The 13,536-nt window shown below is 40.7% G+C and overlaps 1 protein-coding gene across 2 annotated transcripts in view; it reads right to left on the reverse strand.

Moving 5' to 3' along the window:
- Positions 1-12,220, reverse strand: part of fgfr1a (fibroblast growth factor receptor 1a) — a 32,747-nt gene extending 20,527 nt beyond the window's left edge. For both annotated transcript variants that reach the window (XM_033618829.2, XM_033618828.2), the window contains exons 1-2: positions 11,584-12,220; positions 6,228-6,408 (exon numbers count right to left, since the gene is read on the reverse strand). In XM_033618829.2, the coding sequence (XP_033474720.1) occupies positions 6,228-6,381 (154 nt within the window). In that variant the 5' untranslated portion in view covers positions 6,382-6,408; positions 11,584-12,220. The remainder of the gene's footprint in view (positions 1-6,227; positions 6,409-11,583) is intronic.
- Positions 12,221-13,536: the final 1,316 nt, after the last annotated feature.

A 13,536-nucleotide genomic window follows, 5' to 3' on the forward strand; every position in this document is an offset into this window, starting at 1 on the left:
AGAGAGCTCTCACAGAAAATGGGGCCGTATATGTACTGTAGACACAGCAAAAAGCACTTCAATCATAAAACAGGGTCCAAGAGACAGTGGAAAAGTCCTTCCTTGATTTTCTCCCGGCAAACCGGCTGCCTCACCTCACCCTCAAATTAAATCATACCCCAAATTAGTTAAGGCCCTTTCGTCAGGCAGGAGAGGAGCTACTTGGGAAAGGAAGGTGAAATTCAATTAGAGGATTGAAGAGAAGGGAGGCGTCACGGAGCGAGACACCTGAGCCCCCCTGTTCTAAATGACTACATAGTCCGCAAGGGGGAGGGGGTAACCCAATTATGCTGACACGTTGTCCATCACAATAGTGTTGTTTGTCTAGTTACAAAAGGTAAAGATCGTCACTAGCCAACTTGCTTGACATTCTTGCTCTTGGATCACATCCATGCCAAAAAGGCACACGAGGTACAATATTCCAATTAAGTAGATAGCTGATTTTGTGGCCATTAGGGCTGCAACTAACTATAATTTTCAGTATCTACTCATGTGCTGATTTTTTTCTCAAATTAGTTAACTATAAAATATCAGTAAAACTTTGTGAAAAAACAACAATTTCCCAGAGCCCAAAATTACCTCTTCATATGTCTTGCATCGTCCAAACAACACTCAGAGATTGCAATGATAAAGTAGTAGAGAACATTTGAGATGCAAGACACAAATAATGTTAAAAGTTAAAGTTAAAATAAAGTTTTACATTTGAAAAATTACTCGAATAATTAATAAATTGTCAAAATAGCTGCAGATTAATTATTGTTGACTCTCTGATAAATCTTGATAAATCGACTTATTGTATCAGTTCTATTTGACATAGTTTTGTTGTTTTAGTCAAGCAGCACCTCATAGCAGTCCCCTGTGGCAGCACTCTAATGTGAGTCATTTCACTCATCCTCCTTTCCCATTTCCTACACAGTCCCTTCAGCATCGTATCAAGAAAAATTGAACTAGATAATCAAATGCCATAGCGGTTAGTGATCCCTCAACATGAGATTATTCGGAGCTGTTTTCAAAGCGCCCTGTGTTTGTAAACGCACTTCCTTGCAACAGGAAGCACATCTATATAGCATAACCTCAGGACAACATCAGCGATCCTGACTAATCCCTCCCACCATCACAACAAAGGCCTCCAAACAATAAAGGGGAAGAGGGAGCAGGGAGAGCGAGCCAGTGAGCATGTGCACAGGAGCGAGCGAGAGAGGGCCTGCAGCGGTAGGTTCTAGTGCCAGTTGCTATGGTGACCCCACTTGGGCCTAGTAAAGGTATTTCCTGGATCACATATGTCTGACAGGCCCTTAATCCCAGCAGGAAAAGGGGCCAGGGGGTAGGATCAACTTTCTCCTCAAAAACAAAACCAAAGGGGGGAAAGCAGAAGAGGCATTTCGTGATGGACTACAGCTATCCAACGACTACACAGCCTTCAAACACAGTGTCTCTGCGCTGTGTGTGGGGGCAAGTATGTTTCTGTCCCTGCCCTCCAAATGCAGATGCCACTGATAAGACTGTGTCAACATCCCAGCTGTTAATCTGGCTGCAGACATCATAAAACGCCCATAAAAGCTGTAAAATTTGCTTGTTGCTTTATTGTAGGCCACAGTCGGGACCATTTGTGCTTCTGTGACAACCTACTTAAAACTGGAGTAAGATATTACACAATATAGTCAAACTGACCCTACAACAGTGCAAGAAAAACTATAGTTATTATTTTTCTGATTAACTCAGAGTAGAAACACGATGCCAACAAATAGCAACACGCTTGTATCACTCACAGTAAATTTATTTTCAACTCTTCACACTGAGGTAAGTGCCAAGTTTCCAGCATTTCCTTTGAATTTGAGTATGTTTCATCTCAGTTAATCCCCCTGCCGCTATGATTGGATTAAAATGGATTAAGGGCCATATTTTCAGAAAGCAACCCATCTGGAACGTGTTCTAACAACCATTTGGAAAAATTGATTGACATCGCTTAAAATCAGCCTAATGACATAAATCATGAAAGGAATTTTCAAGAAGAAATCATTGAGAGGTTTTAAAATGAGGGGGGGGGGGGGGGGCTCACAAATCTGTAAATTTAGAACTGACTAACTAAAAGGAAGAGTTGGCGCCAGTCTATGGAACCTTCTCTGGCTACAAGATAGGAAGCAATATGCTGCGTGAATGACTTCTGGGATTTCCTGCTCTCACTGGAGTGATGGTTGAATGCAGTAAAATCAGGCTGGTTGAGGCTCTGCGGTGGCACATGGAGAAAAATGGCTGTGGCAAGTTCCCTCTGCTGATTTGACTGCACCAGAGTGAAGGGGTGGGTGACACATAGAGGGGATTGATAAGAGACAAAAGGCAGGACTGACAGGAAGCGAAAGAATAGGACAATGCCCATTAGCAAGCCCAAAAAAATTCACTGAGCGAGTGTCCCTCCTGAAAGCACTCCAGTGGAGGACCTTTTCATTCCTAAATGAGCCGCTGACAATCAGCATGGATTAACACTTGGTAACTACAAGGATTACTGTGCAGTGTAAAGTTGTTCCAGTGTCATTCAAATGAGTTCAGCTACATTTTGCCTTACATGATGGCTTTAATGGACAAACACAGGAAAACCAGGACGTCATAAAAGAATTCAACTTCATGCTGATCTATTTCTTTCCATACTCTTAATAGTACTGTCTGCTAGAGCTGTAACATTTAGTAATTTATCGATCAGTCGCTCGACAGAAAATTATTCGCCAAGTATTTTAATAACCAATTCACTGTTTCAGTCATTTTTCGAGCAAAAATGTCAAACATTTGTTGGTTCTAGCCTCCTAAATGTGAGAATTTACTGCTTTTCTTTGACAGTTGTGACAGTATGTGAAGAGTCTTTGGGTTTTGGACTGCTGGTTGAACAAAGAATCATTTTAAAGACATCACTTTGGGCTCTGGGAAATTGTAATGAGCATGTTCACCATTTCTTGACATAGACTAAATAATTAATCATGAAAATAATCAGCAGATTAATCGATAATGAAAATAATCATCACATGTTTCGCTGTCCTTACTGACCTGACTTTTCCCCATAGGTAATTATCATGATAAGCGATAAGCTATTGTATTGTTTCTAAGTTAATTGTTGCTCAACCATTTGGAACATGAAACTGCATCACAAAGCCTCCTGTCAAAAGCAACATTCAACATTTCAATTGCTTTACAAATTCTGCTCATTCTTTACAGATTTAGCTTTGACATCATGTTCACTGCTCAGCCTCTATCCATATATAGCTTTGGGGAAACATATTCTCCATATTTGCATGCATTCCCCTCCTTTAACACGTTTACACTATTTTTTAAACAATAAAGCAAAGAAGTTCATCCGTGACACTAAAGTGCTCCATTACAGTATAATTCCACTGACAGATAATGACCAGTTGATCATCCTTGATTAGAAATTAATGCTCATGGGGAAAAAGTAAAAAAAAAATCTTATCCTTAAAGTCAGTTCATATGTTTTGTCTACTTTCAGAGAGTCAGCAGAGCCCTGCTCCCCTGAGGCCCCATCACTGTCTGAAAAGTCTTTCTCAGGATGGTGGCAGCTCCAGATTTTGAGAGCCCTCCACTGAAGGGTCAGTGGCTCATCTACTCTGATTGACAGCAAAGCATTGAGTCAAAAGAATCCTCTGGGAATGCTATATAAATAACATCCTGATATTTCACTGTCACAACCAAAAAGATGTACAGACATTGAAATGATTAAGACAAAAGCACGGGTTACGTTGCTCTGAATGATCTCACTGAGAAAAACTTTAAGGGGCCGTAACTATATGAATAGCTGTCCATGGGGCCCCTGAAGAAATTTAAAGAAATTAATTTGTTCAGGGAATATTCTTTTCTTATGTGAACAACACAAAAGCAAAAGCCAGAAGATAAACAAAGAAGCACGCATAAAACATCACCATTTCCATACAACTATTTTGTTTCCCAAAGCAAGACAAAAGGAATGCAACCAAATGCGTCTGCCGTGATTGTTTGTCGACAGCTGAAGTCATCCGTCACCCAGCAGGGGAGCGGGGGGGAAAGTGAAGCATTCCCAGGCAAAAGTCAGTGGGGGAGCAGGAGGAAAAGCACAGAGGCGCATAGATAGTACCTGGCCATTTGATGATTAAGAACTGGGTGGAGTGTAAATGCATCAGACTCCCCCCACCCTGGAGGAAATTTATGGCTCACCTTAGAAGACAAACATTCTCCTCAGAAACCCTATCCTCGAGGATAAGGGAGGGCTCAAAGTAGCATCTTCTTTCCTTTTTTTCAAAAAAAAAAACAGGCTAATTTATGGTTTCACTGGCAGTTAACTCCTCTCTCAGTGACAACAAATACCTTTTCATTACAAAGGAGGAGAGGAGCAGGGACTGTGAGGTAGTGGGGCTGCCCTGAGGCTACAGATGGGAGTCATTTACTCCTCCCTGTCCCACTGTTGGCTTAAACACAGCCACGCCAAGTTTATTTTAGGGTTTACAGCCCAAGAGAGACCCTCTTGCTTAATTACTCTAATTATAATGCTGAGCTTTATCATATTCTTTTGCTGCTCTCCACTTCCGACTGCAGAGTGTAAACATCCAAAGCCATCTACCCAAAAGTCCAGGCAGCTATTAAACTGTTGGACTGTATCCAAGAGACACATTTTTAAGGATTCGATTTCAGTGCCTCTTTCCCCTTTTCAGAACTTAACTTGTGTAACAGCCAGACCGGGATAAATTCTTTATAGGGAATCTTAAAGTTGTACTGTCCAGTTTAAGAACACAATAAAATAATCACACCAAAATTTCAGTCCTTAAGAGCTATTGAAAACCCATTTCTAACAAGCTCAGAGTATGAATTGGTTTAGGCCCCGTTTATACGACAATGATTTCAACTGAAAACGGTAAACTTTAGTTGCGTTTTGGCTGATCGTTTACATGACAGCGGCGTTTTGGGTGCCTGAAAACGCAACATTTTGAAAACGGGTTCCAGAGTGCAACTTTTTGGAAACGGCAGCGTCTCCTTTGTCATGTAAACTTGCAATATGCAGTAGGGATGGGTCACGATTTTCGAATTGCAAATAGTTGTTTTATTTTTGAAAAAATCAATTTTTTAATGCGGCTATTACTATTCGCCATCTTATTTCCCCCCTTTATTTGACATGCAATTCAGCTCCTAACTGCACGAGGGCAGTATATGATTGCTACAGCGCTGTGAGATGGGCTATCAGCTAGTTTGATGCTCTTCTACAAACAGGAGAAACATGCAGAGACTACTATTCTGCGAGGAATGTCCGCAGTCATTCGGGCTTTCATAGTTGAGCGCACTTCCGCGTTGTAGTTTCCTGTAAAAATGTGAAAAATCCCCGCGATGTGAAAAATACATGCCGAGCAGTCACTGGTGCACAGAGCTTTGCGCACCACAGGGCTTGCGGACATCCGCTTTGAGTCCGTGGAGTCCGTTCCGCCCAAGTATGTTCGGATGATGAATGGATCTCTGTGTGCGTGGCTCCGGGGGGGGGGGGGGGGGGTTTTCGGACAAAGTTATCTGTGCATGCTTTCGCCATTGTGTCTTTGTTTTGGTTTGTAATCACCGCGTTGTTGAGGAAGGCGCTTCAGCGCAGGCGCATGGCGTCATGCCGTGGTGTAGCTTTGCAAATTTACACTGCCACCCATTGGCCTGGCATGCATACTACAGCGTTTCCAGTAGATTTTGCGGCTCCATGTGAATGGGGATCATTTCAATAATGTCGTCATATAAACGCAGAAGTTTTTAAAAACGCAAAGGACAGACTTTTCCATTTTTAGAGAAACCGTTGTCGTCTAAACAGGGCCTTAGTTAGCCAGAAAAAAGGTGTTACTAATTGTGAGAAACAGAGAAACACAGTTGTGCTACATCTGACGCAGTAAAGCACACTCAAACATCAGATTCAGGCAAATGGGGGTGGTGGAGGAAACACTGACACTACAAAGGACAGACTTCACCAAAGCCTGGAGTGTGTTAGGGTTACATTCCTGTACAAAGAACAAAGCTCTGATTATCAGCGGACTGTTTCTCAAGGCAAGAGTCAAGATAAGTCAGACTTAATAAGTTTATAGGTTCAAACAGGTATGTGATATTGGATAATTCTACAACCAGAACTGGGGGAAAAACGCAGTGTGCAAATTAGGTCTGAATAGCTTTAAATTATCAAGCCGTCCTACCTTCATCTGTGGTTGCAGGCCAGCACTGGGTCCTTAAAACTTGGGTGAATAAAACCAGACACAGAAGTATACTTGGCCTCATCAGCATCCTGCTGAGGGAGCTACAACTGTTGGCTTTTCTGCGACTGGAACTCCATTCAGACCGTTGGGGCATCAGCAGCGGGTCATTCACAGTGCTGAACTGAAAACAAACATAAATAATAAAAACAAGTTAATGCACGACCACATGAGCAAGCCTCATGTCTTCAAAGGGTTTTCATGAGTGAGAAAAAAAATTAGTCATAATCAATTCAGGGTGGCAGAGATGTTCCAATAGCACTTTTTCCTTCCAGATATCGAATCCATTTCCTGAACTTGTGTATGGTCTGATACCAAGTACTGATACCATACCAGTGTGTTAAAAAAAATGAACAGCTATGTACTACTGACCCTGTATACATGTGAAATGATTGCTGTCATTGATGTATGGATGGCTCAAGTTAAACCCTTTATAAAACATGAGCAAATAAATATAGAGAATGGTCACCATAGAACTTTTGTTTAAATCATCAAGCTTTCATTAAACTTTTATTTAAATGATCTTGTTTGACATTTGGTAAGGGTTGATGTTACGCTTGTTACTGGAAAATCAATTCTTCACTGTTTTTAAACAGTAGTTGCAGTAGTAGTTTTATCTGTGGGGGAAACTACTTTAAAGTTTGTCAATAGATTGCGTGGTATCGGATTGTTGCACAGGCTTGTGTATAGGGCTGCAACTAATGATTATTTTTCATTGTCGATTGTTTCTTCGATTAATCGACTAATCATTTTATTGAAAAATGTGTTAAAATGTTGAAAAATGTCGGCCTGTCTCTCCCAAACCCCCAAATTATGTCATCTAATGTCTTGTTTCATACTCATGCCAATGGGTTTTAGATCACAGTCATGGGAGAGTGTATAAAGCTGCCAATATTTGAACATAAGAAGATGGAATAAGAGTATTTTGGGGTACTTTTAGAGTACTTTTCTATGAAAAACTACTCAAATAGATTAGTCGACTACTAAAATAGTCACAGATTATTTTAATAGTCGATTAGTCATCGTTTAGTCGGCTAATCGTTGCAGCCCTACTTGTGTACTAACGATATCCGATGTAGCATTTAAAGCAGTATCAGAGGCATTTCCCAAATTAACATGGGTATCAGAACACCTCTTAGGTACTAGTTTGTAAGAAAGACAGATTTGCAGGGACTATGCTGCAACAGCTATAACTGCTGTTGGTGGCTCCTAAAAACTGAAACAATTAGTACATTAAATAACAGCCGTTTGTTGAAATGGCAATCTGTATTTTTGCTGACAAGGGAATTCCTCACTCATCAAAAAAAGAAGAGAATATTCTGTCTGTCCACAAGGTTCAAGGTAGGCACTTGAGCATTAAGGCCTCCTTGTACAAGAACACTGATAAGAAGCTGCAGAGCACCAGGCTTGCTGTGATAGCTCAAGCAAACAAACATTGGATACATCTTGCTCAGTTCTTAGGAATTAAATGTTTTTGTTTTAAAGCCTTCAAAGAAACTACTGACCTTGTAAAGACGGTCGTAACACTCAGGCAATGTTCAGGTTTTTGCTGCTAGACCACTGCTGGGGTTCAATGATGTACAGTACCCTCCAGACACAGTGAAGTGGGTGACCCTCACATGCACATCTGCTTGCATCATCACCTCTGCAGCATCTGGCCACAGAGATTAACACTTCCCCCGAACCCCCATAACCCCCCTCGAGGAATTTGTTTAAGACCAAAAAAAAACTACAGCCCGTTATGTGACACCCTTGTATAGAGAGACCGCCGGGCCATCATTTCCATGCTGAGAGATCTATCACCTAACAGTTGGTTTTTGGTCCCAGAGCCCAAACTGACCCCCCCTGAAAACCATTTGCTCCCACAAGTTGTCAGGGAGGGTAAAACAAATGCTGGCTTTTACCCCTGTCAAGTCACACCAAAGAAGACAGGCCTCATCACTGAAGACTCTATCAAATCAGTAGAGTCATAAATTAATCCAAAATATCAAAGTCTGTTCTGTAAAACAACAGAAGCAGCATCACCACATCTGGCCCAAAGAAACCCCAACTTGGTTTACGTTTTCACACAAAGTCATGTTCAGATGCAGCTGTGGTTTCCTTTAAGAGGTAATCGCTTGTGTGAGTGTTCATCACAGAAACAGTCATTGTGCTCTCCTCAAAACCAATTCAATTTCACTTTCCAAGAATGGTCTAGTGTTCCAGCAGCTGAGCTGGGTCAGGGGGGTCCGAGGGGGATAAAGAAGCTTGGTCATCGCGGCTCCGTAAGCTGTGAGTCAGTGTTTGGGAAAGCTCCAAGAAAGTGCTTCTGCTGCCAGACAGAAGGAACCGCAGAGAGCAGCCGACCACGTTCCCTTGGCCCTCGTCACTACGACAACCGTCAATAATTGAGAGGAGGAAGTAGCTTCTTCAAAGAATGACACAACACTTTGTCATTTTCCGCTCCCGTGGGAGCAAGGGTTACACATACAGTATGTCTTACTATCCACACACAGGGCACACTCATCTTCAACTTGTGAGTAGCTCTGGACAGGGACTGACCAACACATTGGCAGGCTGATATTCTTGGCTTATCATAAATATTAGTATCAGCACAGGAAACTACAGTACACAAGAAGTTTAAGCAGCATTTTTGTATATATCTGACCCCCATCTGGTCGGAGTTCTTTATTTTAAGTGTATTTTTTCTTTACAGTTAGTTACTATGACACCTTGTTCCCACACAGTTTTGATTTGTGTCCAAATATCCATATAGTATACGGAGTAAGCCCCTCGTGTTTAATGTAAGGAAATGAATCTTTTTACGGATGGATAAAAATGCCAACACAGAAATGTGAGAAAAATTCATTTTGAATGTTTTCCCCTGTCTAATCTTGTGGAATATGCACATGGAGCTGTACAGAGGAAAAACAGGACCAATAATGCATGATGATACATAAGTGAGTAGATTGGCCGGCTGGGTGTGTAGCCAGTTTTGTAGTCATGTATTGCACCTGTGAGCTTTCCAAAACTACAGCCCACTACTGTGACCACCAAACAACTGAAATTATCTACTGGTTCTGGTAGATTGCAATAGGCAGGTCTAAATCCTTAAACAGTGGTGGACTTAAACTGAAATACCAATACCAAACTACCTCAATCAACCCTCTTGTCTCCCACTTTCTAAACCTTTTTATTTTAAGATATTTTATTGTTACCAACACTTGTTGATATAGTTGTTGGTGAGGCATCAAAATACACTCTGAGTTTTGTTACTCACGTTTTTGCTTGTGAAACAAAATTGATTTAAGAGTCCAGGAAAAACCCAGCTAATGAACAGTGAATACTTATAAGATAAAAGAAGACATGCATTTAAAAGGATTAAGACCTTTCGCTGCGTAACGAAAGCCATACAAAACCACATGTCTTGTAAAATTCCGCTTGTTTTTGTAAGCTCTTAAGAGATGGTAACACTTCACTGAAAATCTGGCAAATAAAAAGGGGCTAAACTAAACAGATTAGAACATGCAAGACACATTTAGCTTCTCTCATTATACAAAGACAAAGGTTACTGGCCTAACCCATAACATGGCCAGCACCATAATTACTGTTCACTGCCATCCATGCATAAAATTCCTCAGCTCCCAAATTCTGGAGCCCCCTTCCCGGTTAACTCTGCATTCCCAACCAGCCAGCAACAGGCCAGTCTGCACACGGCTGCAGTTCAGCGGACATAAGAGCATCAGACCATCTCCCTGAGGCTACTGTTTTCACAAAAACAGACACTTCTGTTTTTTTCTCTGCAGCCTCACAATCTGAATCAGTGGTTCACCACCAGCGTGCCACGGAGGGGGATCAGGTGTCACAAGTTTATACTCAAATGAAAAGACAATCAGTGTCAAGCCATCCGACACTGTGCCATTTGGCTGACACTTAAATCCAAAGTGCTTCTCAGTACATTCAGTCCCTTTTCAGTATGCATGAATGTGTATGTTTTCCCAAGGGAGGCTGAGTTAAAAACACAACACTTACTCACATGCACAGAATGCTGTATCTGAATTTAATCTGCCTTACACCTCACAAAAAATGCAAACACACAAAATCAAATGAAACCCTAAACCTCTTGAAAAACTAAAGTATCAATCTGAAGGATGACTACAATCTACTTACTAGCAACATTTACACTCACTTAAAGCTTGCAACGAAACATTTAATTCTACACCACATATCTTTATGGATTTACTTATAATAAATACAATCACACACCTCATACAGACAAAAATTGTGTGCCAAGGGAGCAGCTTAGTAAATTAAAGGGCAGGACTATTCCTCACTTCCCATTATATGGCTCCGAAGAAAACTTTTTTTTCCCCCGGTGAACTCCCTGTGGACATGCTGCTTTCCTAAACCATCCATCTTCTCCCTCTCCCTGTACATCATAACATTTAAAGCTTTACATAACATCAGACTGGCCCCTCCAGACCCAGACTTCATGACAGATGTAGTACTGATGGCTGGCCTCTGAGAATTTAGAGATGTTACTTTGCAGCTTTTCTGATTAAATAATTTGTCACATGATATGAAAAAAATACAGAACTTCCCTTTTTATGTTGGGCTATTTTGTCCTAACCTGTGGCATAAACAGGACAAGGATGAAGACATATCTAAGGTGATAAGGACCAGAATCACTGCAGCAGAGATAAAACACAGCTGAATACAGTGCTGCAAACATATATCAAGACAACAAAGAAATTGAGAGAAGTGCTACGGATCCATTAAGCTTAACTCCACTGCTTACAAGGAATAATGTGCAGTTTAAAACATCTGCTTTCTAGGCCTTACCCTTGGTGTGGGGACTATTTATTCAAGTGAATTTTCTAATCTGATTAAAGGCGCCTGCTGTGACTTAAGACAGAAAGGAGGGAGTTGGTAGCAGGACTGCAGGCAACATTTGGGCCTTGTGCTGGTTTGTGCCCTTTCATTTTCAGGCATGGAGGAGACTGAGGTGTTACGACGCATCAAACAGACTCTTAGAGACCCTCAAGAAAGCAAAATACATATGTAAACAGACTTTTTTTCTTATCTTACCAATTTCCAAAGGACAAAACATATTTTGTTAAGTAAAACAGGTGGTTGTTTGACAGAAATAAAATAACTGCTAGTCAATTTAGGAGCCAAATTTCTTGAATTAGCTACTTTGAAGTACAGTGGGTTTACCAATTGAATAAAATCATACAAAAAAAGAACAATATCTAACCAAGTAGTATGTAAACATCCTGTAAAGTGAAGCTAAATCAAAGAGGGATTGACACCAACTCACCTTACAGGCGGGGGGCTGTGAAACAGCCAGTGTTGGTCAGATATGAAGACTCCGGAGCTGAGATTGGATGCAGAAAATCTTCCCGAAAAAACAGTATATCCAAACTTCAATGTGGGGTCCGTTAACGAAGCTCACTAACTTGAAGCTATCGACGTTTGGCTAACAAGTTTACGCATATTTTAGCAAAACTTGTGCGACAGAGAAAAGACTGTGCGTTCCCCCACTCCGAAAAACCCAAATAATCAACGGAGCAGAAAAAAACTTGCTAACTATTTCGTTTTTTAACGTTTCCCTGTTTTACTTCGCGACAAGCTTCTTTTTTCTCGCCTAGCTAAAGATACCTCAAACAGGTCCGAGGAAACTACGTGAGTGCAGCCTATGCGGTAGTTCTTGGTAGTCCCTTTATCCCAAAACGTTTCGCTCGCGATGAAATGAAGTCCCCTCACCTCCGAAAACTGTGTCCTAAAGTTGTTCAACTCACTCTAACGAAGTATCCACAAACAAAATGTCGCTTGGTGTTGTACTTCGACAAAAGGCTGGCACTTGAATGAATCCTAGAAAGTATTTTAACGATTCCTGGCGGAGAAATGCTGTTTAACAACGAGAGTCCGAGCTGCTCCAAACCTCCCCCTTAACTCTGAGAATATGCGCATCCTCCTGACCACCGTCAAGACAGCGGAAGTAACTCACACGACGTCCGGTATCTAACTATAAAATAAAAGTCGACATAAACAACACAAGAAGCAGCAGTTGGCTGGATAATATTACTGGACTGAAGTTGGCCCACAGAGTTACTCAAATATAATATATTTATATATATTATATATAGCTCACAGTTCTGCTTTGTGAAAAAGGCCCAGATTGTCTTTGGCTCCCACTCCACAGTACTATAATAAACCTACTTGTGCCATCTCTAAAGGTAAAAACTTTTAAACATTTACATTTCACCAGATTAAAGCAAAAATGGTCAAGGAAGGTTAATGTAGGAAGAATGCATTTGCTGAAGATATGATTTGATTGGTGGTTGTTCTTCAGAGTCAAAAGAGAAACGCACCATTACATCAAAATGAAGAGCAAACATTACCTCTGTTCCACACTAAGTGCTTCAAAATAAAATGTTTTGTTTATGTTTCTTACTTTTTGTTGAGTTTACCTTAGAATTAATTTGTCATTCTTCATAGCTGTTTTATTGTGGGTTTCCATTAAAGAATTCTTACTCCAAGTCAGCTACATTGTACATATTTTTATTGTAATATTACTTTTTCTATATAGATATTCTCAAGTGTTGCAGTGCTTTGCCTTTATTTTAATTACCTCTTCATGTGTTTATTGTATTTTTAATGTATGCCCCAAAAACCAAAGCAAATTCCTTGTAAGTGAAGGCCTACTGACAAATCTTATTCTGATTGATATTTAATGGGAAAAAAAGGTTTGTTTTTTAACCTCATCTCTAATAGGTGGGCAATTCATCTGGAAATATTGTGAACCATATTGCAATATGAATCATTTTCACACAACATAATCACTCCATATTCAATGCACTGTCTGTGTCAATATGTTTCAATGTTATATTTGCGTTTTCCCCTTCTTTTATTTTGAAAGCCATACAACCGGAATTACGACACTACTCATGTAGTTACTTTCCAACTTGATACAGGTCTGCCCGGGGTGGTAGAAACCTGGCTCCCCCTGCCATGCACAGGACCTCTCCGGCAGAGCTCCACAACTCTCCATACCGCGCTCTTTGCATTGTGGGATTGGAAACTACACAACACACAGGCTAATACTGTGACTATAAATAATTGTAGTGCTCCTGTGTTACATTGCAACCACCATGATGGATTTGTACTACATGAACCCACTGCATACTACAGACACATTTCTGATCACAACAAAAACACTAAACAAAATATACATAATATTACATAGGATATATCAAATAAGTGTAAACTA

Source organism: Epinephelus lanceolatus, chromosome 9 (assembly GCF_041903045.1).
Source record: "Epinephelus lanceolatus isolate andai-2023 chromosome 9, ASM4190304v1, whole genome shotgun sequence".
NCBI classification, from domain to species: domain Eukaryota; kingdom Metazoa; phylum Chordata; class Actinopteri; order Perciformes; family Serranidae; genus Epinephelus; species Epinephelus lanceolatus.